The sequence below is a fragment of the Mixophyes fleayi genome, chromosome 2 (genome assembly GCF_038048845.1).
Source record: "Mixophyes fleayi isolate aMixFle1 chromosome 2, aMixFle1.hap1, whole genome shotgun sequence".
Lineage (NCBI taxonomy): Eukaryota > Metazoa > Chordata > Amphibia > Anura > Limnodynastidae > Mixophyes > Mixophyes fleayi.
In genome coordinates, this window is record NC_134403.1 from 108,612,709 (window position 1) to 108,637,521 (window position 24,813).

At 36.0% G+C, this 24,813-nt stretch overlaps 1 protein-coding gene across 3 annotated transcripts in view; it reads right to left on the reverse strand.

The window, feature by feature from the left end:
* PCDH9 (protocadherin 9) overlaps positions 1 to 24,813 on the reverse strand; it is a 1,670,245-nt gene that overhangs the window by 588,691 nt on the left and 1,056,741 nt on the right. For all 3 annotated transcript variants that reach the window (XM_075199801.1, XM_075199800.1, XM_075199802.1), the window contains one exon: positions 1,674 to 1,733. In XM_075199801.1, coding sequence (XP_075055902.1) covers positions 1,674 to 1,733 — 60 coding nt within the window. The remainder of the gene's footprint in view (positions 1 to 1,673; positions 1,734 to 24,813) is intronic.

Here is a 24,813-nt window from a genome sequence, read left to right on the forward strand (position 1 = left end):
ATGAAGTCATCACAATAATTATCATCAATGTGAGCAAGAAATCCATTCCGCCTAGCTCTGGCAACATCTATTTTTTAAAAGCTGGTTAAGGATGTAAAATAAAATATTAAAGGTCAAACCAAAATCTAAAATTCTAATATTTGCATCACATAAATGATAGATACTACAGCATTTTTCTTTAAGCTTATTCCAGTGTTCATCTTCAAATAACGTCTCCATTTGAAGGTGCCAACACACATTTCATTGGTGTTCCTGGCACTTCCCTCTTTTCTTAAGCAGCTTAATTTTCACCAGACAACTTCACATCAATTTCAATATAAAAGGAGAAAGACTCCTGATAAAGTTGTTAAACTTTGATATTAAGGCTGTCATAACTGTCACAGACTTTCAAATAAGGATATATTCTAGTGCACTGAAGGTTTTCGAATAGTTTATATGGCATACTAAATTATTGTGAATAATTATTTAGGGATGAAGAACTAAAACCACAGGTGAGAAAACTTTTCTTTCCTCTTACACGCTGCCTTATCTAAAAGAAAGACATTATAGAAGTTTTACATCCTGTAATTGAATAGTTACTAAAATAAAGCTTTAACAGACAGTTTACCTACAAAAGGCAGTAGAAAATGGATTATGCGATAATTGCTGAAACCACATATACATCCAGGTAAAGTATTTTGTACTGAACAGGAAAAGAAGTAGAATTAATGTATTATTTAACCTAAAGATGTGAACTAAAAAGTGTTATAACATTATGAACCTCATTTAGAGTCGGACGCAAAGTCCGTTTAAGAAGTGTAGGAGTGGAAGTGTGCCGCAGCTTGGAAGGGTATTAAGAGTGGCAAGCAACCCCAGTTGCATCCCACCCTTAATACCCTACCGAGCTTCGAGCAGTTCCTGCGCTAGCTAACGCTTGCGCCACCTAATTCCTGCCGCACAGCTTTAGCCCTGTTTTGACGTGTATTGCGTCTGCACCTCACTGTGACTAGGATGTATTTATATGGTCACGCCTTCACAATTCCGCGTTCCTCCCATTCTCTCATAGTGAGTCATAAGCTGTCGCAAGTGGTAATTGCTTCCAAGATGCAGGCGGATTTGGTGCTTTCTGCACATGCGTGATAGTGTTTTTTTGTTGGATGCGCCTAAGACGGGCTTTGCGTCCGACTCTAAATGAGGTCCTATATCTCCAATTGTTTTTCATTGGACTAACCAGATTTACTGGGCCTGATATAGTTGTTTGGGGCATTGCCAATTATGACTGTGGGCAGGACTGCATTGAACTGGTTCTAGGCTTAGGAAGACCTGTGCCATGGTGTAAAATATTTAGATTTTTGAACTTGCATGCTGTGAGATATGTTATTGTGATACTACATTAAAACTTGACTAATATAAGCAATATACTATATGTTTCAATTCTTTCTTCAGATATTATTGTTTGGTGGAGATGGAATGAGTGCTCAACCATATTCTTAAAAATATAATTTGACCACTACTGAAGAGCGTTTGATAGATATTATTCAAGACAAGATATATTTTTTATGAAATGTGTATAGAAAAAGAAAGTACAAAACAGTACATAAGAGAAGATTTTTCCATAGTTTCATAGTCAGCGAATATGCTATTAATTAATTATTTTAGTACAAAATAACAACTTTTACCATGTCAAGACATACCTGCATGCCGCTGTTGTCACAAGTAGCATTTAGTATTTCATGTAATGGCAAGTCCTGGCCCTAGGTGTAAAATAAATAAATAGATTAGTAAAATAAAAATCACCTGTATTTATAAAAAGCACCCAACTCTGTCAGTAGCTACTGAAAGAAAAATAATCCATAATGATGTTGTTATATCACAATACCTCTACATAGAAGTGGTTGAAAGTGAATAAAAATAAAATTAAAATGAAATAAGTAAAATAATATAATAAATCTATTTAAATTATAACGGAATATACATCACAAGGGCCATATACTATTACACATATGGTGCCCTCCAGAAATATTGATAAAACAAACATTTATTTATTTATTTTTCAATCTATATATTCCAGCAATATCGATTTGAGATGCAAATATTAGTAAGAGGTGAAAGCACACAAGGTTGCTTTTTATTTCTGGGTAATTCTGTGGTTATACAATATAACAGTTAAAATTAAAAACCCTATTTTTAGATGAGCATGAGAATTGGGACAAATTATTCTACAGTAACTATAACTTTACATTTTGTTAAAAACGCTTTACACGCAAGAAGGACATTAAGCAAGTGATCCATGGGCATCACCAAACTCTAGCTTATTCAGCTTAAAAGGCTATATGCAGCCTTTCCATTTACAGTTATTTCTTGCATTTAAAGGGTATGTTTCTTACTTCAGTCCAGTTTTAGAGAGTGGGATGCATACTTGCTTAAACTGAATCAGGATAATGACTTGGACAGTCTAAAACTATCCCCTTTATCCCTCCGATATGTAAAATGATTTTGCATTTCTAAGCATACAATCTGATCTGCATGTACTAAGATTGGTCTACAGATTGTTTTTTTATAGGATCAAATATTTTCTTCAGTAACTCACAAATTGATAGACATGTAACTGTGCAGGGATATGACAATATACAAGCTCCTATTGTCAATACCACCGCCTATACAAAATGTCATTGCAATGTTATATGATTGTTACTGGATCGTAACACACAGATGCCATACACAGTAAAGTCTTCTGCTTCTGTTTCATAAAATAAAAGTACTGGTAAAATAAAAAACAAATAAACTATTAATAAGCTTTAAAGACACTATAAAAATTGTTTGCCACATCACAATTACATTTCAACTGAGCGTTTGTAAATAAGCAACTTAAAATTGCTTTGTCAATATTTGAACAATTTACATATGTCTATGCTGACATTTTATCATTATATTGATATACAGTGAAAGGACAGTTTGTTTGTAACATAAAATGGAATTTTCAAGCAACAAAAACAAAATCATTGCTAAAAGTCACTTTGTGGTTTCATGCTCAATATTAAAAGCATTACAAGCCATAAACGGACAAAATATAACCAAAGTTTGAAGACAATGAAATATATTCTCTTCTGTCAATCATCTTGGACAAAGGATTACTTTGCCTAAAAATGTTCATACTGGGGCCAATGCAGAATTGGCCGCAAAATGGGTTTAAATCATTCTTTAACAAAAGCACTGACAAATAGACAATATGGCAAGAGTCTTGTATAAATAACAGCAGCAGCCATGATAATTTAGCATTTTATAAAAAAAAAAACCAAAAAACAGTTGTTGTTCACTGTTGATATTGGTGTATTGGTCTTTCCCCCTAAAATATTTTGTATTATAGCAACTTCCTCTGCTGGCCTTTGAATTGCTTTTAGTAAAGCAAAAGGATCAGTGAATCATAATTTAAAATTAATTTTAAATTACTTCTCTACAACATATTTCATTCATCATGTTGATTTAAAATGCATAGTAAAACAGTCAGACATTTCAAACCTTTTCCATGCAGGAGATTAAAAACAGATGAGAAGGGAAACAATTATTAATTTAGGGTGTTGAACACCTTTCATTAGTGTAGCAGGAATTTATACAAGAAGCTTAACAAATAGAAGAAGCTGTTTAAAGGAAAAGATCCTCACATTTAGGCAAGTATTGTCACCAAGTGAGTGATGTAAAACATGTGGAAGGACCATACAGTACATACACACATTCCCTATCGTCTGTGGGCCTGATTCATCAAGGCACGTATTGTGAGCGCATCCCGTGCTCCATATTGTATGCACATATATAGGCTTTGCGTACTCCCAAATTCATCAAGGCACGGATCTCAAAATATGTGTGCTTTTGAATTTAGGTGTAGGTCTGGTCTGCTCTACTACAAAAGATGCTGTAGGATTCATCCAAACCCTATCTGGATTATACATATTGCAAATAAACATACAGGAAAGTTAAAACAATTATTGAATTAATGTCACCGGATAATAATAAAGGCATTAATGAAAAAACAGTTATAAAAAAGTGTTTTATTTTTTTTTCCATGAAATACATTTATTGGAATGTTGTTAATAAATTTTACAGCTGCTCGTGATTGCAAAAACATGCTACAGCATGCATACGAGACTGTCATCACTACTGATCAAGACTTGGAACAGCCCTAAAACTGGTGCAAGAGATACAACATAAAAGTGAGTAACTTTGGCGTGTGTAGGGCTTGATTCGGAGGTGGTTGGGTGTGCTTGAGTTTGGCACGCCCTTTTTGTACACTGACTACAACAAGAACACCCCTTCCCCACCAGAGTCACTCTCTGAAATCGTAGGCTGTTGTAAGTGTCCTTTGCACTCGCAAGTGCATGGAACAGGAGTGCGTTCACGGACGGCTCTGTCAGTTATGGGCATGCGCAGAGTGATTTTGCGTACAATACGCTCAAAATTGACAGATATGTGCCTTGATGAATCAGGCCCTGTTTACAAAAGGGAATTTAGGCTGTAAGCTACAATGGGGAGGGGCTGATGTGAATTACAAATATTCTCTGTAAATGAAAAATAAATTTTATAGAATACATGTTGCTTAATAGTACAGTTTGCAAGAATTTTACAAATAGATGTGTTATCTTCTCATTTTATACTGAAGAATAGCTTTGCAAACTTTGCATCACATTTTAATCATTTAAAGAATTATTGTAACTCTTTTCAATCTAATTGGACCATTTAAAATGAAGCAGCAAAGTGAAAATCAAGTCCCACATCATCAGTAGTGTAATATGTTTTGCTGCTGTTGTGATTTTAGGCACAGTATAATATTTATTTTTTCACAGAGAAAATGTATTCTAAATTTTTTCTTACTCTATATTCAAGAACTCTGGGAAGTCTATATGTTTTATTTCATTTTATCTCCTGGTACTAATTTTTGTTTGCAAACTGTACAGTTGACTTACATGTATGCACATATAGCTGCATTTTAGTGGGAAAGACAATAATTAAAATGTATCAGATTGATTTTTAATTTGTACAAATCAGCCTGTCTACCCAATAAAGGCATTTCAGGGCACATAACCACTTTCCGGTCCATGGAATTGCCTCCTTTTAGAAGTTTATGGATCCACAAAAATGTGCCTAGTGCAAAAAATAAAAAATGACGCTTTAAAGTTAAGTCTATTGTCACTTTAGGTCTACCCCCCTTCCTTTACTTATTTTATGTTTTTCTACACAAATATTGTTCCATTTAGCCTCATTTATATCTTAAATTAATGTTGAGAGCTACACAGGGACTGTCTTTAGAGCAGGTGTCACTATTGAATGTTTAACTTGCATTAGTTGAAGTGCACCTAAAAATGCACATTTCTGTGTAAAGTGAAAAGGACATCCAAAAGACAGTATAAAAATATTCTGTCAATAGTCAAGTGCACGCTTGGCACTCTCCTGAAAAACAGGGAGCACCCCCATAAATGTGCTCTCTCTGACCCTTGAATCTAATTTTATTTATCCAATTCCACAAAATGAACTCATTTCTGCATGTGGTCATAACTAGATGCACTAGCACACACTCATCAAGGAAGGCCGAGCATTGCCCAATTCCTCCCATCAGAAGATGCCTAATTGCGAACCCTCCTAAATGCCACCACTATCAGTAATAAAAAGCATATGTGCTGAACAAAATCCAATGCATTTGTGCATTCACTGATGGGACTCTCACTTTTGCATTTCCATAAATGACCATTAATTAGTGCAAAAGAAACTTACAAAAAAAATAATCAGTTGACATTTATATATTTTAAAATGACAGCAATGGATACATGCATTTGTTTGTTGCCAATGAGAAACAAACAGAAATGCTAATAGAGCTGACAGCTTTAACGGTAGCTGGCTTTTACACAAAATGTACTTATAGAGAACCTGGATTTTATTTGTGCTGTACTTAATAGAAAAAAAAAAAACATAGTTCCTACGCGATCGATTTGGCTCTGTGTATTTTAGCAGAGCACTCTCTATTTTAACTGTGCTCTCTCATTGACTGGCTACCAGTAGGTACTATGCAGTAAACAAATACAAAAGTAATCATTGAACATTTATAATATGTTTTTTAAGGAATAAAATGTGTTTTTCTTCTAGGGTATTCTAATATGTAAGTAAAGCAGAATTACAAGACAATGCCACTTCTACACTGGATGGCACTGTTCTATTGCAATCTATGCATCATATTTATTTTTAAGTCAGAAACCCAAAACACTATGGTTCACTCTCTTCATTTTCATTAATAACTGCATCTATGCAGAGGGAAAAGCTTTATTTTAGAATATACTTTTTCTTTGTATATATTGAAAATTCATAGAGAGGAAGTTAATTAAAAAACTGCTGATATGCAAGGTACAGTATACTGTATTTTGTCTTATGATGCTTTGACCTCCCTCAATATTGTCTATGAATTCCCTTAGGGAACTTCCGCCCTACTGAACACTAGGCATAAGCTTAAATTGACCAGTGACATTTGTGATAATACAATGCATTTGTTCTAGATTATAATTCTCATACCTGTGCAGAGTAAGCACATTTTAACTCTTTGGTACCTGACACAAGCACATATAATGGGACTATTTTCCTTAAAGGGATGGAAACGCCTGACTTTGGCTATGCGTTCAGCAGCAGGAGAGTGTGCCTGGCCCACTTTGTATTCTGAGAGACCCTATTTGGAGACTAACTGTACACTTTGCTGCTGTAGAGTCCTATGGCTAAATGTGATAAATATTGCCATAGGGGTTTTCATCCCCTTAAAGTCTGGATTTATGTTAAACCACCAAAGCACAAATTACGAGTAATAAAGTTTAGATCACACAATGTGTTTAACCCAAGCTCAACATCTCTGCTTTACATTGTGCACAGATGACTGGTTAATGTATTCTAGATCTGAATAATAGTGACATTACCAATGACACATACATACATGATTACACTTGTGTATAGGTAAACTTGCTTGTAAGCTATAAATAATCTCTTTAATTGAAACAGCTACATTTTGAAGAAAGACATTAGTCATTAGCAAAACAATGGCTTTACTTGGTGTATTTCAGCAATGTCATTGTAAGTTTAATTCACAACTTGTTATGTAGTGTAATGGGAAATTTGTCTGCGTGATATCCTTGTAACAAATACAGCTTGTCAGGGGTTTTCACCTGCACACTGTAGGTAGATTGTTCAAACAATAAGTAACACAAAACTAGGACAAAACTCATTAGAAGCTAATTTCTTCTTACTATAGGACAAAGTGCTGGAGATAATGAGAAAAAAAGAGATAAAGAGAAATGATAGCACTGGAACTCTAGAGAATATTAACAAGGGGATTAGCATGCAATGACAGAATGAAAACAAGTTTTCATCTTACATATGAAGGTCGTTCTGTCTGGAAAGTTATTTGTGGATGATACCTTCATGAGTGCAAATAAAAAATATAGTATCTGTACATATTTTACTCTTTATCTGTTCATTTGTATGTCTATTGATATGTTATTATCTTTATATCTATCTGTAGCTATACGTTGGAACAACTCTTGATATACATATATATAGCCACAGGCTGAAGGATTGGAGAATTACTACATGTTGGCCAAGCCCACGAGTGGTTATATATATCGCATGGATTGTAGTCTCGGCACAAATATATTTTTGTGTTGGAACTTTCAGGGCAGGTGCAAGTGCCAACTGATAGTGATGACTGACATGGCAAGGAAGATATAAACACATTTTATGTACAATATGCATTAAAAGCATCCTGATTTATGTGTTTAATGTAAAATGAAAGATTAAAACACATTTGTTTTATATCCAAATTTTTATTAGTAACTACAATGTTAACAATTGTACATTTATTTTATAATGTACATTTTTCATGTGTTTTGATGTGACTGTTTAGTGAACAGTTGTGAGTGTACTGCAACTGGTTGTGTGTATCTACATAGAGCAAGTAACATTTAGGCAGAGCGTACTTACACCCAGATTCAAATTGAAATGTATCTCAAGATATATATATATATATATGGTCGGAACTATGCACAAAATCTGTGCTCTTTCATAAAACTAATTTTGCATGCAAGTTGCATGCGAACATGATTCAGGTCCAGAAGGTATAAGTGAGGGCTAAAAAACTATTTAAACACATCAAAAGCACTTCAAACATAATAATAATGTCAAACTTTTATAGTATCCCAAAGTGCTTTATTATTATTATTATTATCATCTTTTATTTATCAGGAGCGCAAAAGGTCCGCAGCACCCTACATGACACATTGCACAATTTTATTATATTTATGTTTAGAAAACAGAAAAAAACACAGTTTACTATATGTTAATTTTATCTAGTAAAATTTCAGTGAAATGACATAACTTTTACAAACAAGTGGTTTGACAGATGGTATTTATGAGTTCTTGAATGCTTTTTATTTTGCTCACTCTTGCACACCATTTAACTCCTACTCCTTTGTGTGCCAAGCCACCCTTAGCATTATTATTACTAACAACGTGTTATATCATTTTATTTTTGCTTTGGTGTTTTGAACCAATTTGATTTACAGGATTATTTTTACTATCTTTATAACAAGTAACAACTATAGGAAATATAAATAGTTGAATAATTTAAACAACCCAACATATTCTTTAAAATAGTAAAGGAAGTGGATATATGCCCAGCATTTCTTTTGAAACACATCAGATACACACATACACCCACATTGTGGGCCTGAGACATTAAGGAGAGCAAAGCATAAAATATGAGTAACTTTGCACCTTGTCAAAACCATGTTGCATTGGAGGGGAGGTAAATTTAAAATGTGGGGACAGATTTCTAGTTGTGGTAGGGCATGTCCTAGATCAACTTTAAATTTCAGTATAAAAATAAAGCTATCAAGTATTTCTGTGCTTCATGAAAAAAACAATTAGTATTTAACTTATGTGCAAAATAAAAAACTTGCACCCCTTGCATTGTAACATGTTTTTTCTCTGAGAACATTTACTCCTTTTTGTGCTTTGCTTTCCTTAATGACTCAGGCCATGTGTGTATAAATAATTACCTTACAGCTATCTTGAAAGTTACTTTACAGCAATGCAATCCAAAAGTTCATATTTAAATCAAGCTAAAAACTGAATCATCCACTTATGGTGAAATATACTGCTAAGTAGTCATGTTGAAGTAACAGAATCCTTCTCAAATGAAGATCATAATGGGGATTGGTGACATTGAAAGGCCTCAGGCTTTGTCAAGTACTCTAAGGAGATGTAGAGACTGCAGTAAAGAAATGTAGAGGGCAAATAAATGTACACGAGTTTGAAAGCTCAAAGACAAATTGTTATTAAGACATTATTAGAGTTGAGCAAATTCCATGTGTTTGTTTAAAAAAAAAATACTCTAGTCACCAGGCCACTAACTCTAATTAAAAAAAACAAGCAAAGAAATAAATAAAAAATGACATTTGCTTGAAGAATGTAGTTGGTTTAAAATGAATGGAATGTAAAAATTTGACATCTTCCTATCTAATCACATTTTCTTTCAATTATGATCAGCATTAAAGACTCTGATTATATGGTAATTGGGATTGATATTTGTTTTTGGGCCCACATACTCTGTGATTTCTGGTTAATTAGCTGTAAAGTCACCTGAATTTGAATTTTTAATAGTAGCATGGCCAACTTTAAATGCAGTATAAAGAGATGAGCATGGGCAAGAGTCATTAAGGAGAGTAAGCCAAAAAAGAGGAGTAAATGTTCCCCTCGGGACATGCCATGTTACAATGCAAGGGGTGCAAATTAGCTTACAATTTTGCACATAAGTTAAATACTGACTGTTTTTTTCATGTAGCACACAGATACTTGATAGCTTTATTTTTACACTGAAATGTAAAGCTGATCTAGGACATGTCCTACCCCATATATAAATCTGTCCCCACATTTTTCATTTACCTCCCCCTCCAATGCAACATGGTTTTGCCCAGGTGCAGAGTTACTCCTTTTCTATGCTTTGCTCTCTTTCATGACTCGGGCTCATGGTTTTTTTTTACTTCTATTGTAAGAGAATTCGAATTCACACATTTTTATCCCTGCATCAAACTAAAAAAAAAGGAATTTGCAGGTAAAAAGTAGATTTAATCATTTTTTGTATCATGACATCATATTGTTAGTATTATTTCATTTTAGCGCACTTTTATGGTGTAGTACAGAATTACACAGTCAATTTGTTCCTTTGTAAATAGGCTAATTTTACATTAAATAACCTAATCTGTGCAGAGATTGAAAACGTTGATGGGTTAATTATATTAATTCTACATAGACAGTGACATATTGACAGGTTGTTTACAGTAGTTTGTTAAAGTAAAACTGAATAGACCAGAACACATAATGAAAGTATTGCATCATCAACAGCTAATAATTTAAAATATATATATTTTTTAAATATTTAGGCTTGAATACACAGTGATTCAAATGAGCTGTATTCAAGCTACAATATTATAAAGTGTATTGTGCTTTAAAGTGCTACCATTCTACTTATCAGATAATACAAACAGTTGGATTATGGCATAGTTTGGCTTATCCCTTATTTTTCTTCTTCAAAGTAACCTAAGGCCACAATAGTTGGATCATTATTGTATTACAAAGTCATTGAAGGATTTTTGAACAATAACTCTTATATAACAGGATTGCAAACTCCTGAAGGCTTTATTTGCTTCACTAGATTTAATTAAACATCTGCTGTTAATTTTTGTGTAGGTAATAATTGTATACATAATCATTAGAGACTAGCAGATGAAAGAATAATAAACAGCAAAACTATGTTCAGCAAAGTATTAGTAATTCATTATAAATTATTACTCATTAAAATAATAAAAAACAGAAATACAATTAAATCAGTAAACAGCACAGTTTAAATGGTGGATGGTAAAACTTTATACAATGCATATAAACTCTAAAACGTTTAAGTTAAAACAATAAGAAAATAATACACTGAATAACGTTTACAGAAATAATTGAACTAGGGATATAATTCTGAGTTTAACAATGTAGAATACCTCAACACTCAAATGAAACTATAGTAATCAGATTAACTTGCCTTTTTTGTGGCACTCTTTATAAAAATTGGACATGTCATTTCCATATGAGCTGTATGCAAACGTTTGGGTGCCCTTGGTCATATGGCATGTTTCGTTGAATCTCTGAGTGAAAAGATGTGCAAATGTTTGGGCACTCCTCATTAATACATTGTTTAAAGCTTCTAAATGCAATTGATTCATTAGACCTTAAATGAATCCAGGTAAAGACAGTTATGGGAAACTGTATAAGTATATACAAGATCTGAAACCTTGTGATAGAACTGTTCATAAAATAGCCAGATATGCAAAGTAGAACCCACATTTTATTTTTGTCCACCACCAAATAAAATGGTGAAGCATTTGTAGAAAAGAACACCATGGCAACCATTAAGCAAAGGGTGGATCTGTTTTGGTTTGGGGTTATATGGCAGCCAGTGGCACATGAATATTGTAAGAATAGAAGGAAGAATGGAGTTGTAGTGAACCTAGTGGAATTGCAGTTTTAAGGATTAACCAATAACATAATTGTGGGGAATAAGGCCTAATAATAACTGCAGTTTAAATATAATACAAAGAATGAATGCATTGATAAAATGAGCTACTAAGGTGTAAAATGTAAAGTCAGAGGGTCTGGTGTGTGTTTACCTGGTCGCCCTGCCCACCTCTATATTAAAAGATAACAGCACCACTTTCATGGAGAACAGTTTCAAAGGCTCCTGGGGTGAGCAATATCCTGACATAGGAGAGTTTTTTTTGACACAGAGAGAATCTAAGGAGCCGTTCACAGCTTGTGGCCTTACACAAGCATGAGAGCTTGCTGAATCTTTTATAGACAAATATAATTAAATTTTCAAAATGCTATATTAAATCAATAAAAGTAGTGATCAACCACTTATTCCTCAATAGCATGATGAAGGGCAGCCCATATGTCAATTAAGCATTCTGTCACACAGAGAAGTTGAGGAAATGAGTATAAGGTGAGTTAATACACTGGAGTTAGGCCTGTTTGGAAATTAAATGTGTGGGAGATTATGACGGGTTTATTGACGGGGGAGTTATGTCTCTGGGATATATCTGAGAAAAGTTAAGAAAGGTCAAAACTTAAGAATAGTTTTGAACAAACTCTAGGTGACACCCAAGGGACTTTTTGCTCCCACATTAGCATTTAACACTGCCCCTGTTAATTCCGTCCCATTTTATTTTACTTAAAAACCTGTTTTAAGCAAAGGGGACGGGACAAATTGTCAGTCTTTGGGGAAATCAATCATCGATGACAAGCTGTCCATCTTCCAAGCCAATTTCCCTTGGTGCAGAATATACCACTTGTCTGTAAAATATACTCTGAATTTAAACCCTTTATTTTAATTCTGTTTTGCTTGTGTATGTCAATTGTTTATTAATTGTTTTTATAACCTGTAAGCATTGAACGTTTTGAATATGAAATCTAAAATTTAATTAGTAATGTCCTTATTACTCTAAACAAATTCACAGCCTTTTATGAAGAAGTTTGCTTGACCACGCTAACCCTTAAAATGCTGAGGTGTGAATTGTGAATACATTTGTATACCAAGTCTAGTGTGTGCCTGCATGTACATCTGTGTCATAGAGCCTTGAGGGGTTAAGTGTTAACCCTTTGATTGCTGGTGTGTGCCTTGCTAACCTGTGAGTAACAAGGAGTGTTCATTGTGTGCAAGCGGGAGACAGTATATTGGGCTCCTATTGCCCTTATTCAATTGGTGGTGGCAAAACCGAAGTGGGTGTGATTGTGTGAGCACTGCTTGGGGTCAATTCGGCAAATCTGTAACTTGTGCGATAGGTGAGAGTAAAAATGAGTGCTGGAATTGTGTGTAACCCCATACAGTACACACTTCCAAGTCACGAGCGCACAGAGTGCGGCTTGTGACTGGTAAAGGTAGTTAGGAGAGATTTCCTATGAAATAGAGGTGATATATTGTTTGATGTATTGACTGTGTGAATATAAGATAATATATTAAATCAGGGAGTAGGTAGAGGTGGCTATTCCTGACAGGATTCATAGTAAATATAAAGAAAAACATGTCCTAGAGTCAGCAAGTAATTGAAGATTAAAAGAGACTGGGTATTTACAAGGCTAAAAATCCAAAACATATCTTACCATAAAGTACTTACAGGAAGTAAATATGAACATTTCTTCAATATTATTAAATCTGTAGGGAGTTATACAACATGCAGTACAGGCAAAACAACCAGAGAAAATGTCTGAGCAGCAAAAGTTCTGCAAGGAATAGTGGGAAAAATTTCCTAAAGCAAGAATAGATAGACTTTTAGCTGCCTACAAGAAACATTTTGAAGCAATGACTTATGTCAAAGGAGAATGGACATAAATCAGAATTTATGTTCCTTGATGAATCAGGCATATGTAAATTAGTACACTAAAGAAGTTGTGTTAATATCTTTTCATTTAATGAGTCAGTGAAACATGTAAATTGACCAGATTTGCCCAAACTGTTTATTTTGGGCACTAACTAAAGTTTATTTGAAAAATCAAAAACATATATGTCTACATAACAATATGATCGAAGACGAAAAGCTATTATCACAAGGAATATTTATATTTACATTTCATATTCTTCAATTGATAACAAAATGATAAGTAAATTGTTACTATTAGATTGTTTGTTGCTTTATGGTAAAAAGGTGGAATTTATACTTGATTTCAGCTCTAAGGAATATATTACAACATTACAAAAGTAAAAGTTCTAGTAATAATGTTTAAAAAAATCTTAACTTTGCAAAGCTGATATATTTCATTTTCCTAAACCTATACTCTTTCATTTGTTTTAGAAATTGCTTAAATAAATACCTTTATATTTTAATAGACATTCAAAATGTATTTGTCGACTGTACATAATTAACGTTATGCATATCATCTGCCTGAAAGGAGCATTTCCAATGCCTGTATATCTATTAATATATTTACATGTACTTCATATTTACTGGTGGAATAAAAAGACACAACGTAAGCAGAAGAGAGACTGGTCATGAGTACACTTTTAGAATTGATGAGCTTTAATAAAAGATAAGTAAAGTAATGGAATATAATCCAAATACTGAAATAGAACAATGTAACTCACTGGTAGTACATGGAAAGTTACTAATTACTTAATTTTGCAAGTTAACATCATTAGAGTAAGTCATCAGCCAGACAATGGTGTATTTGTGTTTTACTCAGGAAAAAACATCTACACAAATTGCACAAATCAATTTTTGTAAATTAAAATATAGCTCTTGTAGAAATAGATCAAATTAAACAAAAGGTCATTAGATGATAACCTCTAGTAATACTCATTTTTCAACACTTCAGGTTAACATAGGTTAGACACACTATTGCATATATAAGCCTGTGTATTAATAGATTTCTGTACGTAGAACAATAATCAATAATCAATGTATTTATACTTTATTAGATATGTGCAGCATAATAACTCTTGCATCCTTCAGAGAAATATATCATTGGTTAAGACAGTGGATCCCAAACTGTGCGCCTAGGCTCCCTGGGGTGCCTCACTGATCTCACAGTGGTGCCTCGGCCAGGGCCAGTGGAAAGCAAGGCAGGGGACTACTTGGTAATTATTTTGGCTTAGGGGTGCCTTGAAAAAATTATGGAAACCCTAAGGGTGCCTTGAACGGAAAAAGTTTGGGATCCACTGGTTTAGGAGATTGGTGCTTTTTTACCTTGCAGTAGTATAAAGTCAGATAATGATTGTCTGGATACTTGCCAAAGAAAACAGATGTCTCTAATGAAGGCAGGATCAATTACTTAAATACACTTTACTTTCTTAATATAACTGTCTGAACTGACTGAACAATGTATTTTACCTTCAATTTTCCTATATGAATTTGTAAAGGGACAGTAAATGAAAATGAAATGTTTGTTATCATATTTATCTTGGTAAAAGCCCTACCCCTGTATAACCAGCTGTGCAGAATTCTATTGATTACCCCTGAATCGAAAATATAAATTCCTCACAAATAGACTGTTTAGAAAGCATATGTTATTTCATACACCTTGCTGCTGAGTAAAGCATCTGTTCCAATTGCTACTAGTTACACTGTAGACTAAGTGTGCTCTTTTCCTGTGTCTGCTGTGTTCAGTTATCTATGCCTGCTGAACTTGGGGGATCAATGATATTAATGAGATGTGAGTGCCTGACCAGTCTTTAATATGATGCATATCTACAACCACGGAATAAAATATTGATGCTGTAGTGCATTAGAGCTCATCCACTACTCCCTTTCTGTTTGCCATTCTGGTTCCTCAAGTCCAGCTCACTACAGTGGTATCAATGCTGAACTTCTTCCAGCTTGTCCACTTCATTGCCAGTTATTACCAATTTGATTGTGAGTGTATCTTCCTACAAGCAATGGCGTTGAGTTTCGTAGCAGCTAGTGCATTTCATGATAAGTAATTTTTTATACAGGTGAAGGATATATTCTAGTACAAGTAATGGTGCTATACCTTCTGGAACCCTTTCAGCTTCCATCTGTACTGGGACTTACACTCAGTGGCCACTTTATTAGGTGCACATTTCTAGTACTGTGTATGACCCCCTTTTCCCCCAGAGCAACCTGAATTCTTCATAGTAGGGATTTAACAAGGTGCTAGAAACATTTCTTAGAGATTACAGCCCTGTTCACATGATAGCATTATGCAGATACTGCATATATTGTCAGCTGCACATTCATGCTGTGAATCTCCTGTTCTACCACATCCCAAATGTGCTCTATTGGTAATATTAGGTGTTTGTGGAGGCCATTAAAGCACACTGAAATCACTGTAATGTTTGGAGAACCAGCTTGAGGTGAAGTGGCTTTGTATTATGGCACATTATCCTGCTGGAAGTAGCCATTAGAAGATTGGTAGACTGTAGCTAGAAAAGGATGCACAGGGTCAGCAACAATACTCAGGTTAGCTGTTGCATTTAAAGATGATTAATTGGTATTAAGTGGCCTAATGTGTGCTAATATAACATCCTCCACACCATTACACCACCATCAGGGACTCTAAGAGGCTGACGAATAGACATAAAGACATTGCATGGATGGCTATCCAGGGGAGTCTGCCTCTTAGGGCATTCATGCACTCCCGGAACCTGTGCAGATATGTTCACTACCTCTTTTGCATCACCAGAAGAGAAACAGCACAGCATATTTTTTGGAACTACCCCACTGCACAAGCACTGCTGGATGCCTTGGAACACAAACTTAAGGACACTGTGCCAAGGACTTGCCTTTCATACCATTTGGTATTTTATGGATTATTTCCTGGGACCCACACCATTGGGGCAATCGAGGAGGCCTGGCGCCTTATGAACTGTTTTAAGAGCGCTATGTGACTTGCCAGGAATTGCCTCATTTTGAAGCTGGAGTAGATGATCATCCAGGACTGTTGCAGGCTGATCCACAGCCTGCCAAGAGACTATAACAACCTTGACAGTCCTGAGGAAGTGGAAGATGACTGATTGTTTTCTCCCACTTCTCCTTCTCCCCATATGTGTTTTTTTTTATTAAAACCTTGGGTTGGTGCTTCCCCTCCCTTACCCCCTCCAACCCATTCCCCCATCACTGTTTGATGTGTTATTGAATGTCATGCCTTATTTATGCACCCTTCCCTTATTTGTGTCTGTCCTCAATAAAGCTTCGGGCCTGTGACCTCCACACCCTCTCCTTCTCACCTAACACCCCCTCACATCCATTGCTTTCTTTAAATGTTATATTATTTAAGTTTGTATGGTTAGTACAGTACTTGATGCATTGTGTAGGATGTTATATATTGTACTTTATGCTTTGTATTGTACTAAAATGTATGAATGATTATGTTTCACTGTGTACTGTGTACACTTGAATGTAATGAATCATTCCCACAATCAAGGCGTCTCTCGTGCTGTCCCCCTTCTGTAGAACAATCACCCCTGTTCTACCAGGCTTTTACCTAGACTGCAATCTTTAAATGCTCCCTCAAAACCCATCTGTTAAGGTTAGCCTACCCTTCCTCCACCTAACCCTGCCCTCCTCCAACCCTCTTCTTGATCGTTCTATACTAACCTTTCTATATGTCACCCCCTCCTACTTACTTCTGTGCTTCTTTCTCCTCAGTGTTCTAGTCCTTCACCCCATCTTGCAAGTCTGTGTCTCCTGTCAGTCTCCCCCTCACCTTTAGACTGTAAGTTCCCTTGCGCAGTGCCCTTTTTCCTCATGTCTTCCTGCTCCTGTTCACCTTTTCCTTTGGCCCCCACCTCTTCTCCTCTTTTCTCCATTTCGTCACTTGACCCCTGCCCAATCTTTCCTCTTCTCCAGTGCCTCCTCTTCTCCAACTCGGCCCTGATCCTGTAAGTGGTGCCCACTCTACTGTGCACAGGGCACAGATGCAACCCCTTATTCACTCCCTACCACCCTCCTATTACCCTGTACTGTTATCCCAAGCTCTATACATGGAGCTGTGGACCCCTTGCGGCGCCTCATAAATAAAAGATAATAATAAACAAGGTGGGTCTGCACAGTAGTATGGTAGCATAGCTGAGAAGCTCAGACAACTAAAGGTACCAAGACTGTTGCCCAGGTATCTGTCAAAAAGTGGTGTATATAAAATCTTGATTGACATTGGTCTCATGACTCTGCTTAGAACTGGGTGCGCACAGGTGCCAAGGTGAGCCAGAGTGGCATATTATGAGACAGCAAAAATGTTAGTTACAATTTCTGTACTGAAGAGGTACCAGAAATGTTTCAAACTTTCATGCATAGCAATGTCAGCAGCATTGAACATAAGAACCCTGTTGACTACATTATACTGTCAGGCCAATGGAGGATAGTTGTTAGCTGTAAATTAAGCAATAAGGTGGGAAGGAGAGGCATGACTGTACATTAATCTTGTATATATAGTATATTAGACAAAAATATTAAAAATATATTTTTTTTATATATTTTTTTAATTTAAAGTGAAAACATGTGTCAGGTTTAATATAATTGTCGGCATAGAACACCTTCATAAAATATAAAATGCATAACTGCCTCTGCATATTCAGAAACAGTGCGTATACATAATAAGTATGTACTGTTATGGACTTTGATCTGCATGTTGCATGTCAATATCACATATACAGGTCATAAAATTATGAAAACAATGCATATAATTCAAAACTATATTTATATTATTAGTGATCAGGCTGCCAGCATATGTCTAAATAAATGTAATTGAAATTGTATTTTACCTGATAGTTGAGCTGCCCGGGATTGGAAGTTCCTAAATGTGTGACAACTGGCATTTCTCATAAAATTTGATGGGCACTGTCACTCTAAAAGTCCAGTGAATGTAACTGATGTGTGCAGGAAACAGCTCCCAATACTACATAATTCATTGTGATTTTTGTGCTTGGGATATGCAGCGAAGCAACTCTGCACTGATAAATACTGATGAGCTAATGGTGAAAAGGCAGGGTTTAGAGAGTATGTTACTTTATAATAAGTAACTTACTTAGTAATTATTGTACTATTAGATAGCAATTACTTTACTATGGAGCTAAAAGTATGTATCGTACAAATTCACTCACTTTAACTCTTTCTTCTCGCACAGTATATACATGTTCCCATTGACTGAGAGGCAGAGATTCGTGCTCGGCTGCTCTGATTGTGTTTTAAACAAAATCAAAATAGCCGGTTAGTATCTTCTGCCTGGTCTCTGTCGACAAGGCCTAGTAAATATTGTGCCATATGTGCTAGAACAGGAGGCGGGGCACTAAATTGCCACCCCCCCGCCTTGCACTTACATATTTTAAAGCAATTTAAAAAGAATATTTAATCATTCACATCAATCACAATCACCCCAGTGGAAATTTTCATCTATATTCCTTACCACATGGACTCATACACACACACAAGTTAATTTTGTCAGAAACCAATTGACATAACAGCATATTTTTGGAGTGTGGGAGGAAAATGGAGCACCAGGAGGGAACCCATGCAAACAGGCAATGTAAACACTGTGCCAGCATGATGCCCTTTATACTTCTCTGCACATTACTTTTGCCCCCAGATATTTTTCTGAACATTACCTTTGACATCTCCCAGTGATACCTACCCTGTTTCTCAGCATTGAAGTAATGCCCTGTACACTGATTCCTCAGTACTAATGCCCTTGCTCACCAAATGTAAGAAATAGCATTCTCTTGTAGAACTGTGAGTAAATGCTGTATAGTCTCATTGAATCAACAGGCTACATATAATATTTACAGTGAGAAATTGGGAGAGGAACCATGATTCTACAATCAGTAGCCCCATGGTAATACATTTTATCACAATAATTTATATTACATAACTTGCTTCATGCTGATACACTCTTGGAATTTGTGAAAATTTTGATGGGGGATGGGAAGGACTGAACTGAAGCTTTAGCTGTCATTTCCAGAATTATTTTAATTATTTTCCTCATCATTCATATCATTAATATAATAGAAGAAGATGCTGGATCCAAAAGAAGTTGGCAATTGCCATTACACAATATGTTTATGGTTATGTTACTTTCTAGCCCTGAATGCTACCAGCTAGATATATTTATACTACTATCCCCAGAGTCAAAATTAGAAACCTATGCTTCCCATAGAAATATGTTAAAGGGGGGGACACAAACATTCTAGAAACACCATCCCCTCCCCCCAGTTATCTCGCTGGGCTTTTGGTCTTGTGGGTTTTTCATTCATCCTCCTCTGCGCTACACTTCCTGCTCAAAATGAAAGGGATGAGACAAGTTTGGTTCCCCTCTGAGAAAAAATTAGATTTTGAATGCTCAGCTTGCAGTCTCATGCTTGACATTCTGGGCAATCAAATCTCTTTTGGGGTTGCATCAACTTCCCCTGTTACCCAGATTGTTACACCCACATCTATCCCTCTTTTTCACTTAGCAATACAGTCATGCTACCTTGTGAATGGATAGGTTGCATTCACAAAAAGGCTACTCCCACTTTGTACAGGTGACTGATACACTTTTTGTAGATATTGCAGAAACACAAGGGACTGTAATTATTGTTACACATTAAATAGAGGATGGAAAATGTGCTCTAGATATAAGAAGAAAAATTGAGCTTTCAGATCCAAAATATTTCAGTAGAGACAATAGATTGCAAGTAGACTCAAACTGTTGCTCATTAAATAGATGACCATCATGTATAATTAATCCAGATTAAAAAAAAATGTGTGCTGTGAGTCCTTGTTCAATTTCCATGTAGTGCATGAGAGAATATTTTCTTACCATCCTTCTCAAAACATGTGGGTTTTTCTACATGAGGACTAAGAGCAAAGCTTTATGGTGAACATCTCGGGCTTTTGCCTTGTTATACTGTCAGATGAGGTGTATAGATTGATTTTTTTAATAGTTTCCACAATATTATTAATAGCTGCAACTAACTGCTGTGTGCACATAATTTGCCATTGTGATAAGTACTGCATAGTAGCTGCTAACATTTCAAGCATTACATTTTTCTAGGTCTTGCTCTGCATGAGATGTCGCAGAATAAATATGAATTTAGCTATTATTGTGGATGACAGACAATCCTATTTTTATTAAGATTTGCTGATGAAACAGTCAGCTCATCACAAAACATCAGTGTTGTTCTCTCACAGATGACTTCTGTATTAGAGGTGGTTGATGTGTGACAGGACTTTGTACTGGGCGGTCTTGTGGCAGGAGATGAGCTGGCAGGTCAAGATAAAATATTGTCAAGGAAAGTATGCAGTTGAACTCTGTAATTTGTGGGGATGATGTTGCTGTAACATATTCTTCCCACTGTTTTAGTTCATGCTGTGTGTGAGATTTTGAATAGCTAAATCATTTATATCTTTATTCTCTCTCTAAAGTCAAACTACTTACAGCAGGCAGTTTGTATCCATTAAAAAGAAATACATTGTTTTTATACATAATTTCCTATAGTCCCTGATTTGGAACGGTGAAATTGCTTCAGAAGAATGGGGCATTACTTTGCAAATTATGGGACAGGGCTTATCTGTAGAAAAAAACAACAGCTGTTTTTTTAGGACTATACATTGAGTACAAATCATCCATGCAACACTAACCATACAATTATTCATACTCAAATGTTCCATTTGCCAAAGTATTAACAATAATCCAAAAACACGTAAGTGAAGATACTCCCATCACTTGATCCTAAGATCAGCTGCACATATTTCAATTTATTTCTATATCATTATAAGCATTGATACTCGTGGATCCCTATCAGTGTGAATGAGCTGTGCAAAAATATAAGATATTTTATTTCTTCATCATTAGCAACATTTGACTAGAGTCAGTACTATTACCTTTGATGATGGTGCCTGTATAGCATTGAAAGCACTCAAATGATTTTAATGAAGAAGACATTTTAAAAAAATATTTATAACATTCTGAGTTGTCTGTTTATATCTTTAAATGGTGCGTCATGTAATTTACACTTACAAAAGTTCACTAGAACTAATGTATGTATATCATCATCATCATTTATTTTATATAGCGCCAACATATTCCGTAGCGCTTATGTATATGCAAACTGTTGAAAATAATAATAACAGCAACAATAACAACAACAGCGAAACATGTGGAACAATTAAAACCAGGATAGTAGAGGAAACTGGAAAACATTAATTAAGTAATATTTGAACATTTCTTGGGGACATAGAAACATAGAATTTGACTGCAGGTAAGAACCACTTGGCCCATCTAATCTGCCCATTGTTTTATTAACCTATGGTAACCTTAAACCTTGTTTGATCCTTTATTCTTTATTAGGATATTCTTATGTCTATCCCTAGCATGTTTAAACTTCTCTACTGTATTAGCCTCTACCACCTCTGATGGGAGGCTATTCCACTTATCCACTACCCTTTCTGTGAAGTAGTTTTTCCTCAAATTTTCTCTGAATCTACTTCCCTCCAGTTTCAGTGCATGTCCTGTGTTCTAATACTTCTCATTACTTTGAAGAATGTTTCCCTCCTGTACCTTGTTCAAACCCTTGATAAATTTGAAAGCTTCTATCATGTCCCCCTTTCCCTTCTCTGCTCCAAACTATACATATTAAGTTATTTTAGTCTTTCCGGGTAAGGTTTGTGCTGTAGGCCATGCACCATTTTAGTTGCCCTTCTTTGTACAGTTTCTAATGTATTTATATCCTTCTGGAGATATGGCCTCCAGAATTGAACACAGTATTCTGGATGAGGCCCTACCAGTGACCTATACAGTGGCATTAATACTTCTTTCGTTCTGCTACTGATTCCTCTCTCTATGCAACCAAGCATCTGACTTGCCTTCCTCATTGCTTTGTTGTATTGCTTACCTGCCTTTAAGTCACCTGAGATAGTGTCTCCTAGATCCCTTTCCTCCTCAGTAGTTAGAAGAACATAGAAGGACATATGTTATCTTGACAAAGGAAAGCAACACTCTTCCATCCCCAAAATGTTCAGACCACCCTCTCCACCAGCAGAATGAATACATAATATTCCACAATCAAAGCACAGCTAAGACTTTATATTACTCAACACAAGACACCTGCTCTTTCAGTGAGCATGTATCTTACAGGTAAAATTATACACATATAATTTTGGCATGTTATTGTTTAGAATAGTTTACTTATTTTAGCTTGGCAGGAGTTAGTTTCTGTAGTTTGCTAAATTGGGTTTTAAGCCAGGGCCGGATTAACAATGGGATTCAGCTACATCACAGATAGGCCAAGGGAAACAGTTACTTTATTATAAGTGGCACTTATCAGCCATGGGCTGATCCATTCCTCCGCACTGCACTGCCCCTGTGTGCCAAGCTCCTCCAGTTGGGTCTCAGCACTCATTCTTCTGACACTCAGTCTCACTGAGACTAAGTATGTGTGCTGAAGCCTGATTGGAGGAGCTCAGCGCACATAGTTACTGAGTGCTGGGACGGTCCACACAGCATATGTACATCCCCAGTTGCACGGCAATATAGATCAGGAGAAGGAAGGAGGAGGATAGAGGAGAGGGATCAAGCATAGGAAGGTCGAGGAAGGAAGGAGGAAAGAATAGTAAGGATATGAAGGGAGAAACGATAGGAAGGGAGAAAAGAGAGGAAGGAGAGGAAGAAAGGAGGAGGAGAGTAACTGGGCCTCGGTAAGCACCTTCCATGATGGAGAAAACATGTGAAGTGCAACCTGAGCATAGACTACAAACCTAGTTGTCTCTATATTGTGTGTCACTGCTACAGTTGCAATTGCTGGCACTGTTTTCACAAAGGCTGGATAAACTAAAGCAACGAAAGCAGCTGAGATGTCAGTGTCAGGCTTCTCACAAAAGTCATTTAGGCACACTTGGTGAAAGCTAAGCTGCAAAGGCAAGAGATGTGTTATAGCTTTTGCTAGTCATAGTTTGGTAAAGTAATATATGTTGCAATACACAAAGGTTGGGCTTGGTGTAGATCCTACTCTGCAAAATATTTGTAAACAAACCCCTAAAATCTCCAAAATGTACATGTTTGACAAGTTATTTATAACAAAATAGAATAATAGAAAAGTAGATTTAAATGAGAAACAGACAGAAAAATAGGCACAGAATAAAGGAACATACATCATCATCATCATCATCATTTATTTATTTATATAGCGCCAACATATTCCGTAGCGCTTTACAATTGGGGACAAACATAGTAAACTAATAAACAAACTGAGTAAAACAGACAAAGCGGTGAGAAGGCCCTGCTCGCAAGCTTACAATCTATTGGACAATGGGAGTTTGACACATGAGGTTAAGTCTACATTTGCAGTCGGCCCAGCCAGACTACAAAGGTAAAAGTGAGTCATAAGCTAAATGATCCTGTCACACAACAATGTTGGTCAAGGGGTAGTTGTATAACAGGTGGTAATAGGGTAGTGTAGTAAGGTTAAGAAAGTGGTTGAGGAATATTATAAGCTTGTCTGAAGAGGTGGGTTTTCAGAGAACGCTTGAAAGCTTGTAGACTAGAGGAAAGTCTTATTGTGCGAGGGAGAGAATTCCATAGAGTGGGTGCAGCCCGGAAAAAGTCCTGTAACCGGGAATGGGTGGATGTAATGAGTGTGGATGAGAGACGCAGATCTTGTGCAGAACGGAGTTGCCGAGTTGGGAGATATTTTGTGACAAGAGAGGAGATGTATGTTGGTGCAGCTTTGTTGATGGCCTTGTAGGTTAGTAAGAGTATTTTATATTGGATTCGGTAGAAAACAGGCAACCAGTGTAGAGACTTACAGAGTGATTCAACAGAGGAATAACGATTTGCAAGGAAAATCAATCTTTCTGCAGCGTGCAAAAAAAGACTGTAGGGGTTTGAGTCTGTTTTTGGGAAGGCCAGTAAGGAGGGAATTGCAATAGTCAATGCGGGAGATGATAAGTGCACGAATTAAGGTTTTTGCAGTGTCTTGTGTGAGATATGTGCGAATTCTGGAAATGTTTTTGAGATGTATGTAACAGGATTTAGATATAGAGTCAATGTGGGGAACAAAGGATAGGTGAGAGTCAAGGATTACACCTAGGTAGCGAGCTTGTGGGGTGGGATTTATGGTCATGTTATCAACAGAGATAGAAATGTCAGGTATGCTCTTGTTGGTGGGTGGGAATATTATTAAATCTGTTTAAGAAAGATTAAGTTTGAGTTGGCGAGAGGACATCCAGGATGATATGGCAGAAAGGCAGTCATTTACATGGGACAACACAGATGTCGAGATATTAG